Source organism: Erinaceus europaeus, chromosome 2, assembly GCF_950295315.1.
Source record: "Erinaceus europaeus chromosome 2, mEriEur2.1, whole genome shotgun sequence".
NCBI lineage: Eukaryota > Metazoa > Chordata > Mammalia > Eulipotyphla > Erinaceidae > Erinaceus > Erinaceus europaeus.
In genome coordinates this window covers 184,728,311-184,751,294 of record NC_080163.1, presented here as the reverse complement: position 1 = coordinate 184,751,294, position 22,984 = coordinate 184,728,311, and the positions used below count along the sequence as shown (strand labels likewise).

The 22,984-nt window shown below is 41.2% G+C and overlaps 1 protein-coding gene and 1 long non-coding RNA gene across 6 annotated transcripts in view; one reads left to right on the top strand and one right to left on the bottom strand.

Annotated features, from left to right (window-relative positions):
* LOC132536805 (zinc finger protein 383) overlaps positions 1-22,406 on the top strand; it is a 68,206-nt gene extending 45,800 nt beyond the window's left edge. Inside the window, exons 1-5 of one of the 5 annotated variants that reach the window (XM_060185822.1) lie at positions 5,257-5,294; positions 13,276-13,346; positions 16,098-16,249; positions 16,936-17,031; positions 20,272-22,406. In XM_060185822.1, the coding sequence (XP_060041805.1) occupies positions 16,099-16,249; positions 16,936-17,031; positions 20,272-21,689 (1,665 nt within the window). In that variant the 5' untranslated portion in view covers positions 5,257-5,294; positions 13,276-13,346; position 16,098 and the 3' untranslated portion in view covers positions 21,690-22,406. Of the gene's footprint in view, positions 1-5,256; positions 5,295-8,047; positions 8,272-13,275; positions 13,347-16,097; positions 16,250-16,935; positions 17,032-20,271 lie in introns of those variants that run through there. The other 4 variants (XM_060185825.1, XM_060185824.1, XM_060185821.1 and 1 more) reach the window with 4 other exon arrangements.
* LOC132536810 (uncharacterized) lies at positions 7,374-8,193 on the bottom strand. The gene is made up of 2 exons (XR_009548345.1): positions 8,068-8,193; positions 7,374-7,628 (listed from the first exon to the last, which is right to left on the bottom strand). It is a non-coding gene; the product is annotated as an uncharacterized LOC132536810 (long non-coding RNA).
* Positions 22,407-22,984: the final 578 nt, after the last annotated feature.

Here is a 22,984-nt window from a genome sequence, read left to right as displayed (position 1 = left end):
AGGTCAATCTCAGGGCTTCATACTTGCAAGTCTTGTGCTCTACCACTGAGCACCTACCTGTGACACTTGTCTGATGTTGATATCATAGTCATATAATTCTATAAATTCATTAACAAATTTGCCTTCTTATTCTGGGTCTGGAAGAAGAACTTCATAGAAGAAACTGCTGTCATTTTTTTCTCCAAATATTATTTTGTTGTTTATAACTATTCAGTTGTTCCTTTTTTTCTCTATCTAATCATTTCTCTATAAAACTATGATTACAGGGAAACTGAGCATGATTATTTGAAAAAAAAGATTTTAGGAATTTGTATTAATGGTCGTAATACAAAAAGAGCAAGAGAAAGAAAGAGGGAAAGAAAAAACAAAGAAAGAAAGAATTAAAGTAAAGAACCCTGGGCCAGGGGGGTAGTATTCATGTCTTGAAATATGATGGGGGAGGAGGACCTAGTTGAGGGGGGTAGAGTTTTACGTGGAAAACTGAGAAATTTTACTCATGTAAAAACTACTGTAGTTTACTGTCTACTGTAAATCACTAATCCTCCCCCCCAATAAAGAAAAATAAATTTTTTAAAAAGGGAGGAATAGTGAAAGTAAGGAAGAAAAAAAAGCATTATTTTTTGGATGTTTATGAGAAAAAAATATTTTCTGCACGGTGTGTGATACTTTGCAAAAAAAAAGTGTTAAGTTCACTAGTTTATATCACACTGTTTTTTTAAAAGACTGAAAACAAAATTTCAATGTGTTGAAAGAGTGAATAACAAATAAGGATTCATACATTTATACTATAGAATATGTGAAAATGAGAAAGAAGTGAGAAGTTGAATGTAAGGGGACAGATGGAAGAGGCAAGGAGGAAGAAAAAACAGAAGTAGTGGGAAAAAAAAACCCACAATAGAATGAGCTCTAGAATTGCAGAGTAATACATTTGAATCTTTAGGCTTAAGAAACAGATGAAGATCCTGAGGAAACAGAAGAATGGTTATGCAAAAAGACTTTCATGTCTGAGGTTCCATAGCCCTGGGTTCATTCCCAGCACCATCAAAGTCAGAGCTGAGCAATGTTCTGATCAAAACAAAACAAACAAAAAATACACACAAGTGTGTGTGTGTATTTATAACAGATGAATGCAGGGGCTTTAGAAATAGCTTCACCATGCAGGACACCTGCCTCAACATGCATCACTCTCAGGTACAGAGCTGACATCACATGATGGTAAGAAGGAAGCTCTATTCCTGCAATGTTGGCTTCTCTCTATCTCTATCTCTCAAGGTAGGACCAGAGTGGTTAAATCATACAAGGGTGAGGCCATGGCAACACCAGGGGAAAAAAGATGAATGCATCTTAAACATTTAAAATGAGGGTGGAAGAAATTAGTATGGAAGAGGTGGAATAGAAGCTGAACTTTTAAAAGAGACCTACTCTTGGTCTAGGGAGACAGCTTGATATCTATGCAAAAATCTTGGGAGTCAGGCGGTAGCGCAGCGGGTTAAGTGCACATGGCACGAAGCACAAGGACTGGCATGAGGATACCAGTTCGAGCCCCTGGCTCCCCACCTGCAGGGGAGTCAATTCACAGGCGGTGAAGCAGGTCTGCAGGTGTCTCTCTTCGCCAGCTGTCTTCCCCTCCTCTCTCCATTTCTCTCTGTCCTATGCAACAACAACGACATCAATAACAACAATAACTACAACAACAATAAAAGACAATGGCAAAAAAAGGGAAAATAAATAAATTTTAAAAATAACAACAATAAAAAACAACAAGGTCAATAAAAGGGAAAATAAATAAATTTTTTAAAAATAATAATAATGAAAATTTTCCATGCTTGAGGCTCCAAAGTCCCAGGTTCAATCTCTAGCACTACCATAACCCAGAGCTGTGTAGTGCTCTGGCAAAAAAAAAAAAAAATTAATAATAATAATAATAGTAATAGACCTAATTTTGCAGATTTAACTATGGAAACCCAGAAATATACATTAGTTTCCATATAATTATAAAACAAAATAACTTTATATCTGATCCTTGATATAAAATACAACAAATAACCAGGGAGACAGACCAAGCGTGGTGAATTAAAATTACCAGAATCAGACCCCAGACTCAACCCCCAACCCTTTCTTTGTCACACACACATATACTTTAGTAAAATAATAATAACAATAAATCTTTAAAAATAAAAATAAGGGAGTCGGGCAGAAGCATAGTGGGTTAAGCACACATGGCCGGTGCAAGGATCCCGGTTCGAGCCCCTGGTTCCCCACCTGCAGGGGAGTCATTTCACAAGTGGTAAAGCAGGTCTGCAGGTGTCTTACTCTCCCCCTCTCTGTTTTCCCCTCCTCTCTTGATTTCTCTCTGTCCTATCCAACAACAATGACATCAATAACAACAATAATAGCTACAACAATAAAACAACAAGGGCAACAAAAGGGAATAAATAAATGTTTTTTTAAAAAGACAAAAAATAAATAAATGAGAATACCCATTAACATTTTAAATTGTAAATCGTGAGGGGAACAGTTTTAGAAGCCAAAACAAGTCTATAAATGTAAAAACCATCAAGAGGAAGATATTTTAGCAACTGTATGTACTAAAGGTAACACTGACATTGTAAGATTGTGTGTCTCCAACACAAAAATAAAATAGCTCAGAAATTAGACCAACAGAACAATAATCAAATCAGCTGCCTAAACTCACAAGCATCCACAGCACTTAATGGCTGCATTCACACCTGGTTTTCTGACCTCTGATAAAGACAGAATGACAAGATTCTGTGACATATCACACAGTGTCTTCTGGTAAAAACACATGAAGTCTTCCAAAGAGAACTGTTTCACTTATTGCCATAGGATTCAGAAGCCACTGTCAGGAACAGAAAGGAAGAGAGTGCTTTTTAAGATAAATAGTTCAGTGTTACCAAAGTTCTTGTTCTTCATGAAATGTAGCCCAATTAATGCTGGAAGCCTAGAGAAGTACCAAAAGTTTTCAGTTCACAAAATCCAAGTGCCTCTCTGCTGAGCCCCTTACTTCTCATGTCCCTCCTGAAATGAACAGCAGTGCTCACCTGGCTGCTCTGTGCCCCAGGGCTCTGCAAACTACAATGTGGAGTAGAGGATGAGGAGTACTTTGGAAAGATGCTCCTCCACATTGAGTTGGGGAAATCTAAATATTTTGTGTAGAAGGACCAGTGTAGGGAATGGGGAAAGTAGTTTCCATTTAGGCAAATGCTCCCAGGCTTAACTGTAGAACAAATCACGTATTTAGAGTATGGCTTGCAGGACTGGTAAAAGGAGTTCTCCACAAAGTGTTTGGTTCTTAAATCACTGATTTACTGGAACCCTGGTGATTCAAGTCCAAGATACTGTCCTAAAGAAAAAGGTTTGTGAAGGAAAGGATAGGGCCAGGTGGTGGCACACCCAGTTACGTGCACATATTACCATGCACAGGGACTTGGGTTCAAGCTCCCACACCCCACCTGGAGGGGGTCCACTTCATGAGCAGTGAAGCATATCTGCAGGTGTCTATCTTTCTCTCCTCTCTATCTCCCCATCCTCTCTCAATTTCTCTGTCTTATCTAATAAAAAAAATAGAGAGAGAGGAAGGAAAGAAGGATGAGAGAAACCAAGTAAATAGACAGGCAGGCAGGCAAGACAGCCACCAGGAGTCATGGGTTCATAGTGCCGGCACTGAGCCCCAGCAATAAACCTGGTGGCAATAATTTTTTTTTTTAATTTAAGAAAGGATAGAAATGTTATTAGATCCTAACTGCACACATCTATGGAAACTCCATTTTTGTCCCCACAGTTTTTTCTCATATTCAGTGGCTGATTTCTGAAATTCACACTGGAAATTGGAGCAAATTATCAGGAGAGACTGACCAGCCATCTGGACTCAAAGAGTCTCAAGCATTCTTCTCATCAACCCTTTCCTTCCTCCTACCACTGATGGGGCTCTTGGAGGATACTCACCACAGAGCCCACTGGAGTGCAGCACACAGGTTGCCACGTGCCAGATAACTGTGAGGGAAGTACAGGTGATGTGACTTGCTTTACCAGCCTGAAAGTCCTGTTGCTTAGCAACTCTGCTAATCATTGTGAAGTCGAAGTTCTCTTGCACATCGCTTATGTGAGGTCAGAGGGTGGCTTCATCTGCCATAAACTGGGCTAGCAGGAGGCCTCTGGAGGGATAGTCAGTGGTAATGGGAAGAGTGAGGTAAGGGAGATGGGGGATGAGCCAGGGGACAGTGTGTATCCTCCTGTGTGTGTGTGTGTGTGTGTGTGTGTGTGTGTGTGTGTGTGTGTGTGTGGTGAGTAGGGGAGTATCTACCATTGAATTTGATCCCTGATGCCTTTAAATATGGAAATTAACAGTAACAGACTGTGCAGGTGAGGTCAGAGAGCAGCTTCAGCTGCCATAAACTGGGCTAACAAGAGGCCTGTGGAGGAATCGTTAGTGGTACCTGGAAGAAGGGCAGGTAAGGGGGAGAGGAGGAGGTGGTAAGCCAGGGAAAAGTGTGGGGGTATATTTAGAGGGTGTGCTTCTACTCCCCAGATCTAGAGTTTCCACACCTCTGGGTACCCTTCAACAGCACTGTCAACACCCTAACCAAGGTTCAGTTTGCTACCGGCACCACAACGCCAGCAGTAGCTTTGCTGCCGTAAGAATCGTTGAGAAGTCAGAGTTAGGTCCTGTGTCCATGCAGAAGCAACAGGAATGCAGTTTAAACTGTCAGCAGCAATGGGGAAATTGGTTGGGAGGGGCTTTTGCAGACAGAGTAGGGCTGGGTAGAGAAGAATAAGGAATACTCAGGGGCAAAGGGTGGGTAATGGGTGGGAGAGCTGTGGTCTGTTTTTCTGTCTCAGTTGAATAGTCTTCGCTATCTCCAAATCCCATTTGCCTTTTTTTTTGGTGTCTATAAATTGACTGCATTTTTAGATCTCAGCCATTAGTTTTCTGACCTCTAAAATATTATTTGGGTCTTTTTTTTTTAATACTTTCTATATCAGTAGTTAACATGATTCATCTCTTCACTTGTTGGTCATCTGCTTTCAGTATGTCTTGTGGGGTTATCTACTTACAAGGAAGTCTCTGATAAAACAAATAAGTAAACCAATGCAGTCATACACCTGAAGAAAGCATCTCCTCAAGAACAGCCTCAGGGATATTCTTCAGAAAATATTCAAAAAAAAAGGCACTATTATCATAGGATTTGCATGAATCTTACTGCCCCTGAAGACCTTCCAGTGGGATATGACGTAGAAGTGTAATTCAGTGGTACTGATGATGCCAACCTGATGTAAGCTTAACTTGTGAATTTATGTCTTAGTTTATGTTTTTTATTAAAAGGTGTGTGTGTGTAGACAGAGTGCTACTTTTCATGTATGACTACTTGCTCTTGTCCTTATTCTTTTTTTAAAATTTTTTTTAACATTTTATTTTATTTATTTATTCCCTTTTGTTGCCCTTGTTTTTTTAATTGTTGTAGTTATTATTGTTGTTGTTGTTGGATAGGACAGAGAGAGGAGGGGAAGACAGAGAGGAGAGAAAGATAGACACCTGCAGAACTGCTTCACCGCCTGTGAAGCGACTCCCCTGCAGGTGGGGAGCCGGGGTTCGAACCAGGATCCTTATGCCAGTCCTTGTGCTTTGTGCCACCTGTGCTTAACCCGCTGCGCTACAGCCCGACTCCCCTCTTGTCCTTATTCTTATTGGGTGTCAGAAAATTCATGACACATTTTTGCAACAATTGCCACTAGTTCATTTTTGGAACTACTAAAGTCACTCATCCATTATTGCTATGTCATTTGACAGGTGACAATTCTAGCTTCATTAGGAAAAAAAAAAACTGAGTTAACTTGGTTGGGTTTTGGAGATGTTACAAGTTGAAGGTGGAAGACCAAACTACATTTTTGCCTTATTTTACTGTCTTCTACAAAGACAAGAATGTGCATCAAGCTTTTGAAAGTCATTAAAGTTTATGGTGACAATGCTTTATAAGAATGTCAGTGCCAATGATGGTTCATGAAATTTTTATCTCAATGATGATCCTCAGGGAGGCTCACTAAGGTTGATGATGACAAAATAAAGACTTTGGTCAAGTCAAATCCACATTACATGACATGAGAGAACGTGCAAGAGTGGTGCTCTGGTTCTTTTTCTCTTACTTTCTCTTATTAATAAATCTTTCTACAAATAATCTCCTAAAGTATCCTAAGATACTTGATCTTGAGATATTAATGATAGTTGTCTAAATCTGTTTTTTAAAATGTTTATTTACTCCCTTTTGTTGCCCTTGTTTTACTGTTGTAGTTATTATTGTTGTTGTTATTGATGTCAGCGTTGTTCGATAGGACAGAGGGTAGGGGGAAACAGAGAGAGAGAAAGACACCTGTAGACCTGCTTCACTGCTTGTGTGCTGGTCCTTGTGCTTTGTACCACCTGTGCTTAACCCGCTGCGCTACTGCCCAACTTCCCTAAATCTTGTTTTTTAATGATTTATTTTCATAAGAGCATTGCTCAGCTTTAAAAAAAAAAAAAGCACAAAATGACCTCTAACTTGGCCTTAAAATGCAATGCTTTTATGCTTGAATTTTTTTTTGAATACAGCAAAACATGAAAGAATGCTAGGCATTTACTGGAGTACCATTAGGCTAAATCAAAATACATTCATTACTAGCAAGCCCCCATAGGCCATATCAAACATACCTAGGTCAAAGTATGAAAAAGATTGAATTACTGTTGATCCTTCCCAGTAGCATCAAGAAATGTAAGGTTTACTGAAGCCTGGGACTGGAGTTTACTCTATTCACAACACTGTTCTGTTCACTGAGCTGAAATTTTTTGTGGATCTGTGATACATGACCCCATAAAGCTTCCAGGAGGAATCTTTGGAGGAAGAGTCTTTTTTTTTTCCCCTAAGTACCATAGTACTGCTCAGCTCTGGCTTATTTTGCTTCTGAGGATTGAACGTGGGAACTCTGAGACTCCAAAGACTTTTTACATAACCATTATCTCCACAGTACTCTATCTTTATGTTGGTGCCTCAATAGCAAATCTTTCAGGACACAGCCTTGAAGGCAATTACATCTCCAAGATCACCATAATAAGAAGTTGTAACATATATATATCATCATATATTAGTTGATATATATTTCATTCTAGGCCTCAAACATTCAGCTTTTCCAGCTATTGTGTGGCTGGCACTTCTGTGCAGTGTGGCCATTAAGTGAAATGACGAAGGCAGTGAGAAAGAATGTGTTTTGATTTAACCTACTGGTACTCCAATAAATGCCTAGTATATCTTCATTATCTTTTCAAGCTTTGCTATATTCCAAAAGAAAATTCAAGCATAAAAGCACTGCATCTTAAAGCCAAGTCAGCGGTCATTTTGTGCTTTTTATTTTTTGAAAGAGCATGAGGACCTGGATTCAAGATCTTGGTCCACACCCGCTGGGGAAAGCTTCATAAGTGGTGCTGCAGTGCTGCTAGTGTCTCTGTCTCTCTTCGTCTCCACCATAAATCACAGTGTGGCTCACAGGCGGCGGCTGCTGTGCACTGGGCGCCAGGCTGCACGATGACCGCAGGATGTGAGGCTCCGTCTTAGCAGGGTCCCGCGAGCCCGGCAAAGGCACTGGAGGGGGGGGGGGTATGGGGGTCGCTGTTTAGGGGCAAAAATGGAACAGCCCCCCGAGGGGGGATCGATCGTGCGACCTGGGCCCCGCCTTCAGCCCAGTTTTATGCCGAAGCGATGCCCTGGCTCTCTGGGCCCCCACCTGCAAACATATAAATGAAGCTTCAGCCTCTAAAAGAGAGAGAGAGAGAGAGAGAGGACAAGAAAACAAAGAAAAACGAGAGAAGGAAAGGAAAGGAAGGGAAAAAATACAGGAGACCAAATTTTTCAGTCTGCTGCCCACAGTCCATCACAACACTGAGGTCACAGGTCACAGCGCTGACCACTGTCCTACACGCCCCCCAGTCTCCTCTGCGCCGGTCCCGGGGCGCCCCGCCCCTGCCCCGCACACTCAGCGGCGGACACACGCCCAGGCTCACTCGCGCCCTGATCCACGCACTCCTGCAGCCGCAGCCGCGCCCCAGCGCCGCCGCTCAGCTCCCTGCCGCTCACAGCGCGGGACACGACAGCCCCAACTGCGGCTCCCGAGGCGCCCGCGGCCAGGACCCCGCGCTCCTCACGCGCGCCCCGCGGACTCCTGGGAGCGCCGGCCGCTCCGAGTGCGCAGGCGCAGGCGGCGCCGCCGGGGTCGGGGCGCAGGCTGGTGGGTGCTCGGGACTCAGGGGCGGGGGCGGCACAGGGCGCGCGGGCCGCGGGCATGTGGCGACGGGGGACCGGGGAGGTGCCTTGGAGTCCGGGCCGAGCAATGTTGGGGGGGTAGCCGGGCCCGCCGTGACTGACGCTGGGATCTGGGTGCGCGCGCTCGGGCGTAGTCCATAGGCGTGACCCGCGGGGAGGCTCGAGGGGGCCTGGCAGCCGCTCCGCCCGCGCGGCTTTGTGTGGTCGACCCAGTGGCGCGGCTTCCGCGCCTCGTGTGCGACAGTGGGCGTGCGCAGCAGGGCCGGCGGGGCTGCGGTGGAGAATGAATGGAGCCCTGTGGCTGCTGGGAGTAGGGGTCTTCTACTGCTGCTGCTTTTTTTTTTTTCGATAGAAATTGAGGGGGGAGGGGGAATAGAGACGCTTGCAGCATTGCTCCACCACTCTTGAAACTTCCCCACTGCAGGTGAGGACCAGAGGCTTGAACCCGGGTCCTCGCACGCGGTAACTTGTTACTGGTTATGACATCACCGACCGCTGTTTCTCTTTTAATCTCGCGTGGGGTTGGAGACTGAAGAGCGGGCTGTGGTTTGCTTAGAGTTCGTTCTGTGATGTGCTCGGAGGTTATGAGTCTACGCGGGGGTGAGGGGCTTTCAGAAATAAATTTGACTACATGGAACTGTGCATGTGCTTGTAACCCACTGTAACTATCTGCGATCATTTGTGACTAAAAAACTCTACGACCGTATCTTATATGTAACTACTGTTAATCTGAACAGAGATCATTAAGCCTGCTTGCTGCATTGTAACTCAATAGTAACTTAGCAAATCAGTAGAGGCTTAAATACTGGAGTCAAGATGTTCATGATTCCCAAATGGTTAAAGGTCATTACTTGGAAACACAATATAAAACTAAAACCAGTTGGAAAGGACAGCCTTCAAGAGCAAAATTTAATCATAACTAGCGCCTTAAACATTAATATATGAGTGAAGTTTCCTGCATCTGGGTTAAATCGACAGCAAGGTCAACAGTTTCTTTAGACATCCAGCAAAGTAACAAGTATTACATACACGTATAATCATAAACCCTGTTTCACTCTGGCAACTAGTTACTTTGCTAATTAAAATATGTACTATTCCTGTCAATAATTTAGATTCATTTAGAAAAGTATCTACCTGTAGGGAGTTGGGCGGTAGCACAGTGTGTTAAGCAGGTGGCGCAAAGCGCAAGGACCAGTGTAAGGATCCCGGTTCCCACCTGCAGGGGAGTCGCTTCACAGGCGGTGAAGCAGGTCTGCAGGTGTCTAGCTTTCTCTCCCCCTTCTCTGTCTTCCCCTCCTCTTTCCACTTCTCTCTGTCCTATGCAACAATGATGACAATAATAACTACAACAATAAAACAAGGGCAACAAAAGGGAATAAATATAATAAATATTTTTTAAAAAAAGAAAAGTATCTACCTGGAAGCCCAAAGAATGGAAACACTGATTTATTGATTTCCCTGCCTGTGCTACTAAAAAACTATTGTTTAGGGGCTGGACGGATAGCATAATGGTTATGCAAAAAGACTTTCATGCCTGAGGCATTATAATTGAATCCCCAGGACCATCATAAACTAGAGTCTAGTACTCTGATTAAAAATATATAAATATTGGGGGCGGTAGCACAACAGATTAAGAGCAGGTGGCGCAAAGTGCAAGGACCGCATAAGGATCCCGGTTCGAGCCCCCAGCTCCCCACCTACAAGGGAGTCGCTTCACAGGCGGTGAAGCAGGTCTGCAGGTGTCTACCTTCCCCCCCACACCCGTCTTCCTTTCCTCTCTCCATTTCTCTCTGTCCTGTCCAACAACAACACTTGGGAACAAGGGTAACAAAAGGGAATAAGTAAATAAATAAAAATTATATATATATATATATTATATATATATTGTTCAGGAAGCAGGGCAATGTCCCAACTGAGCACACACATCACCATGCACAAGGACCTGGGTTCAAGCCCCTGCTCCTCCTTTGCAGGGGGGAAATTTCAAGAGGTGTCTATCTCTCTCCTTACCTCCTCCCTTTCCCCTTAGGTTTTCTCTGTACTAGCAAATAAATTATAAACAAAAGGAAAATTAAAAAATGGCTGCCAATAGCAGTGGATTACTGGTACAGATACCAAACCCCATTGGTGGCATTAAAAAAGAAAAAAAAGTGAAAGTATTGTTCAACAGTTATATTTAACTATTAAGTTGATTAATAATAATTTCCAGTGAGTATCTTTACTGATTAGATACTATGATACAGGGAAAACAATAAATAAATGAAAATAGGACAGAAGGTAGATAGCATAATGGTTATGCAAACAGTCTCTCACGCCTGAGGCTCCAAAGGCCCAGGTTCAAGCCACTGCACCACCATAAGTTAGAGCTGAGCAGTCCTCTGGTAAAAAACAAGACAAAATAAAAATAGAAACTCCCAGATGTTCTTAAGAAAATAGAAACACAATAAAGATGCCATTTCTTTCTTCTTTTCTTCCTTCCTTTATTTGCCATCAGGGTTATCATTGGGGCTCAGGGATTGTGTGACTCCACTGCTCTCATTTTTTCCTTTGACAGTGAGAAAGAGGCATTCAGAGACAGGAGAGCACCTCCTGGAGCTTTCCTCCTGTAGGTGAGGATCAGGGACTTGAACCCAGTCCTCAGACATGGTAATGTGTACACACTACCTGTTGCACCACCCCCAGTCCACAGAGATAGAACTTGATATCAATTGAGGAAATATGGATGATTTTATCTGTGGTGTTTTCTAAAAAAACAGAATGTACAAATAAGGAAGAAAGTACTTTAAGAAATTGGAACTACAGTGTATCTGAAAGATAATAATTAAAAAATTGTCAGGACCTTGGGAGACAGCATAATGGTTGTGCAGAAGAATCTCATGCTTGAGTCTCTGAGGTCCCAATCCCCAGCATCACCATAAACCTGAGTTGATCAGTGCTCTAGTCTCTCTCTGTATGTTTCTATCTCACTAAAGTAAACATTTTTTTTAAATGTTAGGCCAGTAAAATATTTGGATAATATGCTGCTTTGCTATGTGCACAACCCAGGTTTGAGCCTGGCCCCCACCACAGTGAAAGAAATTATGGTGCTGTAGTTGCACCTCTCCTTCTCTCCCTCTCCCCTCCCCCTCCCCTCCCCCTCTCCCTCTCCCTCTCCATTTCCATCTCCCTCTCTCTCTCTCTCTCCAAAAAGGAAAAAAAACGGGAGGGTGAGATGGGGTTGGGAGGCGCACCTGGTTAAGTGCACATGTTACAATGTGCAAGGACCCAGGTTGGAGCCCCAGGTCCCCATCTGCAGGGGGGAATGTTTCATGAGTGGCGAAGCAGGGATGCAGGTATCGCTCTGTCTCTCCCTCTCTATCTTTCACTTCCCTCTCAATTTCTAGCTGTTTCTATCCAATAAATAAATAAAGATAATTTTTTAAAAAAAAAACTTGAAAAATCTTAGGCCAGTACAATAATTGGATAGTATGCTGCTTTGCTATGTGCAGAATCCAGGTTTGAGACTGGCCCCCACCAAAGTGGAGGAAATTATGGTGCTGTAGTCTCTTTCACTGTCTGCTCCCTCCCCCCAAAAAAAGGGGGAAAAATGGGAGGGGATCTGGTTGGTGGCGCACTTGGTTAAGTGTAGATGTTACCATCCACAACAGCTCAAGTTTGAAGCCCAGGTTCCTATCTGCGAGGCAAGGGGGAAGCTTGACGAGGGGCAAAGCAGTGCTGTAGGTGTTTCTGTCTCTGTCTCCCTCTTTATCCCCCTTTCCTCTCAATTTCTCTTTGTCCTATCAAATAAATCAAAAAGAAAGGGAGTCGGACGGTAGCACAGCTGGTTAAGCATAAGTGGCAGGAAGCACAAGGGCCTGGTTTAAGGATCCCGTTCGAGCCCTGGGCTCCCCAAGTCGCTTCACAGATGGTGAAGCAGGTCTGTAGGTGTCTATCTTTTCTCATGCTCTCTGTCTTCCCCTCCTCTCTCCATTTCTATCTGTCCTATCTAATAATGATGACATCAATAACAACAGCAATACTAACTAACAACAACAATAAAAAACAAGGGCAACAAAAGGGAAAATAAATATTAAAAAAATAAATAAAAGGGGAGTCAGGCTGTAGCGCAGCGGGTTAAGCGCAGGTGGCGCAAAGCACAAGGACTGGCATAAGGATCCCAGTTTGAACCCTGGCTCCCCACCTGCAGGGGAGTTGCTTCACAGGCGGTGAAGCAGGTCTGCAGGTGTCTATCTTTCTCTCCTCCTCTCTGTCTTCCCCTCCCTCTCTCCATTTCTCTCTGTCCTATCCAACAACGACGACAACAACAATAATAACTACAACAATAAAACAACAAGGGCAACAAAAGGGAATAAATAAATAAAATAAATAAATAAATAAAAAAGAAAAAAAATGTCGACTTCATACATTAGGGGGATATTTTTGTGTAGTAATCCTAACAGTGTAAATTGATAGAAAATCTGAACAATTTGGGTACATATTATGTATCTCATTTTTTTTATAAAAATGTTTTATCTTTATTTGGTTGGATAGAGACAGCCAGAAGTTGAGGGGTAGGAGGAGACAGAGAGGGACAGAGAGACACCTGCAGCACTGCTTCACCACTCTGAAGCTTTCCTCCTGCAGGTGGGGACTGGGGGCTTGAACCTGGTCCTTGTGCATTGTAATGTGCACTCAACCAGGCGAGTCACCACCCAGCCCCATTTAGGAGAGATAGAAGATAGAGTAACGGAGGGGAAAACAAGCATTTCCTCAGAGTCCACTCTACCTCAATAAGATACTAGATGTACAGTGTTACTGAGGGAGCAGGATTTGTCTATTTTCTCCACTAATGTCTTTCTTGGATTACTGTGAGGTACCTAAAATAGTTAAGTCCTGAAACAAAATGAAGATTGATACACATGGAACTGAATTATTCTGGGTGATCTAAGTCAAGCATGATTTTAAATAGCTCCCATTTCTATGTCCTTAGGATTCTTCCCTGGTCAAAAAGGAGAGCTCAAAAGAAGTTCTTCTTCTGCAAATCTCAGGACCATGTCTCAGGTAAAATGATGCTTCCCTTCTTTTTGAAATGACTTGTTTTTCAGGTTATATGAAAATTTGTTTCCTTATAAAATGTCCTAAATCTTGGGATTTGCTTTCATGAAACAGACCCAAAGTGGAGTATACATTTCAGGATGTATTGGGAGGGAAGATAATGCTAAATTTATATTCAGGGGGGCTGAGCAGTAGCGCAGAGGATTAAGCGTACATGGCGCAAAGCGCAAGGACGGTTTGAGCCCCCAGCTCCCCACCTGCGGGGGGGGGGGTCACTTCCCAAGAGGTGAAGCAGGTCTGCAGGATCTTTCTCTCCTCCTTTCTCGGTTTCTCTCTGTCCTATCCAACAACAACAGCTATAACAACAATAACAATAATGACAACCACAACAAGGGTAACAAAAAATGGGAAAAATAAGCCTTCAGGAGCAGTGGATTTTTAGTGCTGGCACCGAGCCCCAGTGATAACCCTGGAAGCTATATATATATATATATATGTGTGTGTGTGTGTGTGTGTGTGTGTATATATATATATATATATGTGTATATATATGTTCAGAAAAAGTAATCACTAACAATGAATGTTACTAATTCTGTTGAAGGTTTAGAAATAAACAAATTAGGAGTATTCTTGACCTACTTTTTCTTTTTTCTTTTTTTTTTTTTAGACAGAGACAGAGAAGGCAGAGGGAAAGCAACCACAGCACCAAAGCTCCCTTCAGTGTGGTGGGTGCTAGACTCAAACCTGGGTTACTCACATGGCAAAGCTGCACACTATCCAAGTGGGCTATTTCATCAGCCCTGCTCAGTACATTTTTAACACTACTGTTATGGTGGTCCAGGAGGTGGTGCAGTGGGTAAAGCATTGGACTTTCAAGCATGAGGTCCTGAGTTCGGTCCCCAGCAGCACATGTACCAGAATGATGTCTCGTTCTTTCTCTCTCCTCCTATCTTTCTCATAAATAAGTAAAAATTTTTAAATAAATAAATAAAAACTGCTGTTATGAGGGCTGGGTGGTGACACACCTGGTAGAGTACACATGTTACTATGCACAAAGATCTGGGTTTAGGGCAGGGGTAGATAGCATAATGATTATGCAAAGAGATTCTCGTGCCTGAGGATCCAAAGTCCCATGTTCAATCCCCTGCACCACCATAAGCCAGAGCTGAGCAATGCTCTGGTAAAAAAAAAAAAAAAAAAAAAAGGAAAAAGAAAGGGGGGGTGGTTGGGCAGTAGCACAGCAGGTTAAATGCACATGGCATGAAGCACAAAGACCATAAGGATCCGGGTTCAAGCCCCTGGCTCCCCACCTGTAGGAAGCTTGCTTCACAAGCGGTGAAGCAGGGCTGCAGGTGTCTTATCTTTCCCTCCCACTCTGTCTTCCCCTCCTTTCTCTATTTCTCTCTGTCCTATCCAACAACAATAACAATAACCTTAACAGTGATAAAACAACATGGGCAACAGAAGGGGAAAAAATAGTCTCCAGGAATAGTGGAGGCACCTAGCCCCAGCAATAACCCTGGAGGCAAAAAACAACAAACAAAACTGGGTTCAAGCACTCAGTCCCACCTGCAGGGGGAAGTTTCATAAGTGGTGGAATAGGGCTGCAGGGGTCTGCTTTTTCACTCCCTCTCTACCTCCCCTTCCCTCTCAATTTCTCTCTGTCCTATCAAAATAAATAAATATTTTAAAGATAATAATAAAACTACTGTTCTGTAGGGGGAAAATCCATAATTAGTCCATAAACATATCCACTTCCTAGTTCCATATGCCTTTTTCCCCCCCTTTTAGAAATGACTCTTTCCTAACAAAGTGTGCCTTTGCATTGTCCTTGATTTACAAACTTGTTTTCCTCTCATGAATTTTCAGTCAGGGCCCTGTCTACTTGCAAATTAAGTTTATTGTCAGCACTACATTTTAAAAAATATTTTATTTATTTATGAGAAAGATAGGAGGAGAAAGAAAGAACCAGACATCACTCTGGATTGAACTCGGGACCTTATGCTTGAGAGTCCAAAGCTTTACCACTGCACCACCTCCCAGACCACAGCACTACATTTTTATGTCCTCAGTAAAATGTCAGAATACAAAATAAATTTTTTTTCACTTTCCCACATAAATATTTGTCAGTGCACTTGTAGGACCTATTGAACATTTGATATGTACTTACATATTCAGTAGGTTTTACAAGAGGACTTGTAACTCTTCTCTGAGCACCATCAGAGTTTTATTTATATTGGTCCTTCAGGTGGTTAAAAATATTCAAGGCGGGAGTCGTACGGTAAGCGGGCTAAGCACACGTGGTGCAAAGAGCAAGGACCAGTGTAAGGACCCCGGTTCGAGTCCGGGGCTCCCCACCTGCAGAGGAGTCGCTTCACAGGCGGTGAAGCAGGTCTGCAGGTGTCTATCTTTCTCTCCCCTTCTGTCTTCCCCTCCTCTCTCCATTTCTCTCTGTCCTATCCAACAATGACGACATCAGTAACAACAATAATAACTACAACAACAATGAAAAACAACAAGGGCAACAAAAGGGAAAATAAATAAATAAATATAAAAAAATTAAATTTTTTTTTAAAAAATTCAAGGCAAAAAAAAGTCAAGGCAAATGATACAATCTAATATTTTTAAGATGTGACAAGTCAGTACAGGTGAGTATATTTTCAGTCTTTTGTGACATAAAACATAGGTAGTCTGACAGTGATCATAGTCATAAATAGATCTCAAATACCTGGTTCTCACTAGTTGCAATCACTTTAGGATGAACCAGAGTGTGCCCTTACAGGGATCAGTGTCATTCAAGGATGTGACTGTGGACTTCACCCAGGAAGAATGGCAGCATCTGGACCCTGCTCAAAAGGCACTTCACAGAGATGTCATGTTGGAAAATTACTGCCACCTCATCTCTGTAGGTAAGGAAAATTCCTTGAGTATTTTTTTTTAAGTTTTTTGCCTCTTGGGTAATTGCTGGGGCTTCGTGTTGGCACTACGAATCCACTGCTCTCAGGCCATTAAAAAATTTTTTTTCTATTTTAATTGATAGTACTGAAAGGGAACATCAAGATAGAGAGGGAGAGAGAAAGACACCTCCAAACCTGCTTCACTGCTCATGAAGTGTCCGTCATGCAGGTGGGGAGTGGAACTCGAACCCAGGTCTTAGAGCATAATACTATATGAGCTTAACCAGGTGCACCATCACTTGGCCCCCAGTTCCTTGAGTCTTTAAATGTCATGTATCTCCTTTCAAAAATTTCTAAAGCACATGGAACTTTGAATCTCAGGAATCAGAGGTAATTCCTTTTTGCTAGAAAGTATATTTATGTCCTTAATTTGCTTACTACAAGGCTATTATCTCTTTTAACCAGAGTACTGTGCAGTTCTGGCTAATGGTTGTGCTGAAGACTGAACCTAGAACCTCAAAGCCTCAAGCATGAAGTTATTTGCATAATCATCACGTTATCTTCCAGGCTCTACAAAATATTAACTATGATACAATGTCAATATATAACTTGTAGTGACACCTTAATAGCTGTATCATTCTCTTCAGTAGTTTTGAAGCCCAAGCAGTTTAGACCAAGCTTTAATTTTTCATTATTAGGATTTCACATGACCAAGCCTGATATGATTCACAAACTGGAACAAGGAAAAGAACTTTGGACAGCAGAGAGAAATCTTCCAACTCAGAGCTGCCTAGGTGAGTCTATGGATAGTCCCGTGAGTGCAGACAGATGACACCTTTGAATTCTTTTTTTAAAAAAATGGTTGCCAGGAGGAGTGAATTCATAGTGCAGGCTCCAAGACCCAAAGAATCACCTTTCTTTCGAGCCCCCGGCTCTCCGCCTGCAGGGGAGTCGCTTCACAGGTGGTGAAGCAGGTCTGCAGATGTGTCTCTTTCTCTCCCCATCTCTGTCTTCCCCTCCTCTCTCCATTTCTCTCTGTCCTATCCAACAATGATGACATCAATAACAACAACAATAACTAAAACAACAAGGGCAACAAAAGGGGAAATAAGTAAATAAATAAGAATCACCTTTTTATTCCAGACGAGATTGGTTGTGTTCAGAGTGGTATGGCTGCAGATCTTTTCAGTCCAGTAAATCTTGATGTTTCCTATCACAGTGCTCTTATTCCTTTTGTTTCCTACCTTGAATCAGATGAAAAACACTGGCTGACCCTTTTCCATTAGTGCCTTTTTACACCTTTGGTTCCTTTTATCCACATTACTTGGGAAGATAAATATTTGTTGAATAAGTGAACTTCTTTCAGCAGCCTTTCATTGATCCTTAGAGGATCTTTCTCCTCTAAGTTTTTTTCCCACAACAGTTATTGCTGGGGCTCTGTGCATGCACAGTCACTCCACCTCTCTGAGTGGCGTTTTTTTCTTTTTTCTATGCTAGAGGGTGAGAAACAGAGAAATAGGGAGGGAGGGAGAGAGAAAAGGAGAGACTCCTGCAGCACCGTATCCTTAGTTCTTTTTTTTAAAATTTTTATTAAATATTTATTTATTCCCTTTTGTTGCCCTTGTTGTTTTATTGTTGTAGTTATTATTGTTGTTGTCGTTGTTGGATAGGACAGAGAGAAATGGAGAGAGGAGGGGAAGGCAGGAGGAGAGAAAGATAGACACCTGCAGACCTGCTTCACCACCTGTGAAGCGACTCCCCTGCCAGTGGGGAGCCGGGGTTCGAACTGGGATCCTTATGCCGGTCCTTGTGCTTTGCACCACCTGCGCTTAACCCGCTGCGCTACAGCCTGACTACCCCTTAGTTCTTTTTTTATTAAAGATTTGTTAACACAAGACAGAGAGAACCAGAACATCATTCTGACACAGGCAAAGTCAGAGACCAAGCACAGGACCTCATGCTTAAGATCCCAACGTTTTATACACTGTGCCACCACCTCGACCAAAATGTTTAGGTTTTTTTTGTTTATTTGTTTGTTTGTTTTAGTTTTTTGCCACTAGGGCATCATTGGAACTTCTTGCCTGAATGATTCCACTGCTACTGGCTGACTTCTATGACCCTTCCCTCTCCCCCTCACCATAATGGTGAGGGGGAGAGAGAAGGGGGATACAACACTGCTTCACCACTCATGAACCTTTCCCTTTGCATGATGCTCTCATTTGATGGCCATGTCCTTGAACATAGTAAAGTGTACACTCTACTGGGTTACCTATCTCCCAGCCCCCTTCGTTATTATCTTTATAAATAAATCCTGTGAACTTTAATAATCCATTCCCAAATGGTGGTTTCATTTTTTTATTTCAATGGATTTGAAAAACTAAAACAAACAAACAAACAAACAAAAAAACCCTAAACATTTTGGTTGAGGTGGTGGCACAGTGTATAAAATGTTGGGATCTTAAGCATGAGAGACATTTCTCTCACTTAAACTCGAGTGATATATTTTAATATGATTACAGCAGTATAATATTATCTTACCCTTTGGTTTTCATGTACCAGAATTAATAGTCATTATCTTTATCCATATTTTAACCCTTTTGTTCCCATAACTATCCCTCTGTACCATCATATTTATTATAGCATTTTTGTTATATTCTTAGTAACCTCTCCACAATTTTGTGTCATTTTATTTTATTCTGTGAAATATATATATATATTTTTTTTTAAGTATCGTTACATGTTTTCACATTATTTATCAGGGATAGCTTCCAAAATGAGAGCTATCTGAGAGAGTAAATCATAGTTATGTTGAGAGTTAAGGCAGAGATTATAGACTACTACTTCTTTTTTGTTTGTTTTTGATTAACTTTATATATTTATTGGATAGAGACAGCCAGAAATCGAGGGGGGAAGGAGGTGATAGAGAGGAGAGAGACAGAGAGACACCTGCAGCACTGTTTTACCACTCACAAAGTTTTCCCCCTGCAGGTGGAGACTGTGGACTCAAACCCAGGTCCTTGAATGTTGTAACATGTGTGCTCAACCAGTTGTACCACCACCTGGCCAGACTACTACTTCTGTCAATGCTTGGAAATAAATGAATACTTGACAGAGTTACTTTGCATTAAATAGGCTAGATGCAAATGAGGAAATAACTGAAAGCAGTTTATAAGACATATATCAACTGGGTCTGAGGGAATAAATCTAATGACTTTCATCTTCACTCAACAATTTTCCTTAGTTTCTGTATAATAGCCTTAACAGTCTTACTCTTTTTCTTTTTTTTTAATAATTATTTACTTTCTTTTGTTGCCCTTGTTGTTTTATTGTTGTAGTTATTAGTGTTGTTGTTATTGATGTCATTGTTGTTGGATAGGACAGAGAAATGAAGAGAGGAGGGGAAGGCAGAGGGAAGAAAGATAAACACTTGCAGACCTGCTTCACTGCTTGTGAAGCGACTCCCCTGCAGGTGGGGAGCAGGGGGCTCAAACCAGGATCCTTTCTCCGGTTCTTGCGCTTTGTGCCACCTGTGCTTAACAGGCTTACTCTGTTTCTGAATATTTGCATTCCCAAAACAATTTCATTATCACCATCCTTTGTCTTTTGATGACTAGTCTTTATGTTTATTATTGTAGTTTCATATAGTTTATATTTTATAACATATTGGGTGGGTGGGGGTAGACAGCATAATGGTTATGCAGAGAGACTTTCATGGCTGAGACTTCAGAGTCCTAGGTTCAATCCCCCACACCACCATAAGCCAGAGCTTTATTTTATAAATAAAAAATATTTATAACAAATCCAAAATGAATGTCCTTTGCTTATGTAAATTGTCCCTCATTTTTATAGAGTAGCAGTGTTAGTGTGTGTGTTCTAATTGTTTTCCATTCCAGTGGAAAAATTTGTTTTAAATAGTTTATATAGAACAATAATATGAGTGTCTATGCTGCCATATGAAATTTGCCTAGATATCTAATCCATAATATTTCTATGAAGAGTTACAGTATTACTAATTTACTGTATTGTTTTTTTAGAAGGAGATGGAAAAACTGAAGATGTTTTAGTGAAGTTCAAAGAACACCAAGAGATTCACTCTAGATCCATCATATTTTTGAACCACAAAAAACTAAAGAAGGTGAAAAATAATGTTTTGGGGAAACTACGTACTATAGGCAAGAACCACATTATCTCAAAAACAACAACACTACATGAGTATAAACATGATGGAAAGGTTTTGGAAAACATTTCAGAATTAGTCATTAGAAATATAAGCCCAGTCAGAGAGACATTTGGTAATGGTAATGGATGGGAGAAATCATGTCTGAATACCAGGCAAGAGAAAATTTATACTACAGTGAATCTCTATAAACAAACAGAAAAAAGCCTCAGCGGTAAACAAGAGATTATTCAACACCAGATGAGTCAAACTCCAGAAAAATCATCTGAACATAATGAACGTGGAAAATCCTTCCTTGTGAAAGGGATGTTGTATACTAGCAGTCACAGAGGTGAAAGAACTTTTGAATACAATAAAGATGGAGTAACTTTCATCAGAAAGTCAAATCTCAGTGTCCTTCCACAAAATCTTATAGAGAAGCCCCATGCTTACAGTAAATATGGGAAATTCCTCTGCAGAAAACCCATTTTTACTATGCATCAACAACCTCAAACAGAAGAGAAACCATTTCAATGTCCTTACTGTGGGAATAAGTTTAGAAGGAAGTCATATCTCATTGAACATCAGCGAATTCACACAGGTGAGAAACCTTATGTTTGCAACCAATGTGGAAAAGCCTTCCGTCAAAAGACAGCACTTACTCTTCATGAGAAAACACATATAGAAGGGAAACCTTTTATTTGTATGGACTGTGGTAAGTCTTTCCGTCAAAAAGCAACTCTAACTAGACATCACAAAACACATACAGGGGAGAAAGCCTATGAATGTACACAATGTGGAAGTGCTTTTAGAAAGAAGTCATATCTCACTGATCATCAGAGAACTCACACAGGAGAGAAACCATATCAATGTAGTGAATGTGGGAAAGCATTTATACAAAAGACAACCCTCACTGTACATCAAAGAACTCACACAGGAGAGAAACCTTACACTTGCAATGAATGTGGGAAGTCCTTCTGCCAAAAGACAACTCTCACTCTCCATCAAAGAATTCATACAGGGGAAAAGCCCTACATTTGTAATGAATGTGGGAAGTCTTTTCGCCAGAAGGCAATACTCACTGTCCATCAGAGAATACATACAGGTGAGAAATCCAATGGTTGTTCTCAGTGTGGAAAAGCCTTTAGTAGGAAATCAAACCTCATTCGTCATCAGAAAACTCACACAGGAGAGAAACCATATGAATGTAAAGGATGTGGGAAGTTCTTCAGTTGTAGGTCAAACCTCATTGTTCATCAGAAAACTCACAAGGTAGAAATCACAGGAATTCAGTAACAGATGTGGATTTTTTTTTTTGGGGGGGGGAAACACAAACTTTTACAGTAAACCCTGATCATACTTCATCTTGCAACTGAAATATTATTCAACAGTTAAAGATGCTTTACCACACATTTATCTATTCTTTGCTAGTCTATATAACAAGTCACTGAAAATGCAAGCCCAAAATTTTAATAGAGTCAGTAAACTTCACTTGATACATCTGAAATTGCTCATTTTCTATTCCTTTGCATATTGCAGAACCAGTTGTAAGTAATTGATTGTCAATGATCCAAGGGCCATGCTATGAGCAGAAATGCTTCTAAAAGAAGGGAAATGTAAACTATTTCACATTGCAAATATGAAATAAAAATTAGCTGATATATCCTCAAAGTTAATCACAGTTCTGACTTGTATTATAAATTAGTTTCTGCAATTTATAAATTTTATATGAACTGGATTATATAGCATGCATCATTTAATTCATTATGGTCTTTAAAGCTCATCACTATTGCATGTGATAGAAGGTCCTTTATTTTCATTCTATATAGAATTCCATTATATGATAACATAATTTATGCAGTCTACTATTGGACTTTTTCACTGTTTAATATAGGGGTATAATAAGTAATTCTTCTGTGGAGATATTTGTCTCTTCATTCAAGTACATATATTCATTTGCATGTATATAATCTTAGGAGTAGAATTGCCATGTCCTGGGACACATGTATGTTTAGTCAGCTTTGGTAGATACTACCAAAAAAAAAAAAAACTCATGAAATAAATCACTCTAAAGGGAAGCAACTGTGAATATAATTCATATGGTGATGGTTCAAACCTAAGAATTCATAATAGAGGGAAATTATTAAAATGTTTTGAAATTGAGGATACAGATATGCATTAGGAAGGCTATTATTCACATCACAAATTGTTTTTCAGTTCATTCTATTTAAGACTAAGGAGACGCAACGGAGAGGGAAAGATAGACAGGGAGAGAAACCACAGTGCTGCTCCACCATTGATGGAGCTTCCCCCAGTTCCATGGCTTAACACGTGGTAAGTCAAGGGCTCAACCAGGTGAGTTATCTCCTAGCCCACATATCAGACACTATCATAAGAGGCTGCTTTTAGCCATAGTGATACCTTAATTTAAATAGTCATACTGGAAGGGGCAGGGTGGTGGTGGTGTACCTGGTTAAACTAAAGAGCATAAGGAATAAGCAACAGCATACCCAGAAAGAATAAGCCTTAAATTGGCCCCCGTGGCAGGTAGCATTCACTCCACTGACAACTTCTCTGTGGTAAGCTCCAGG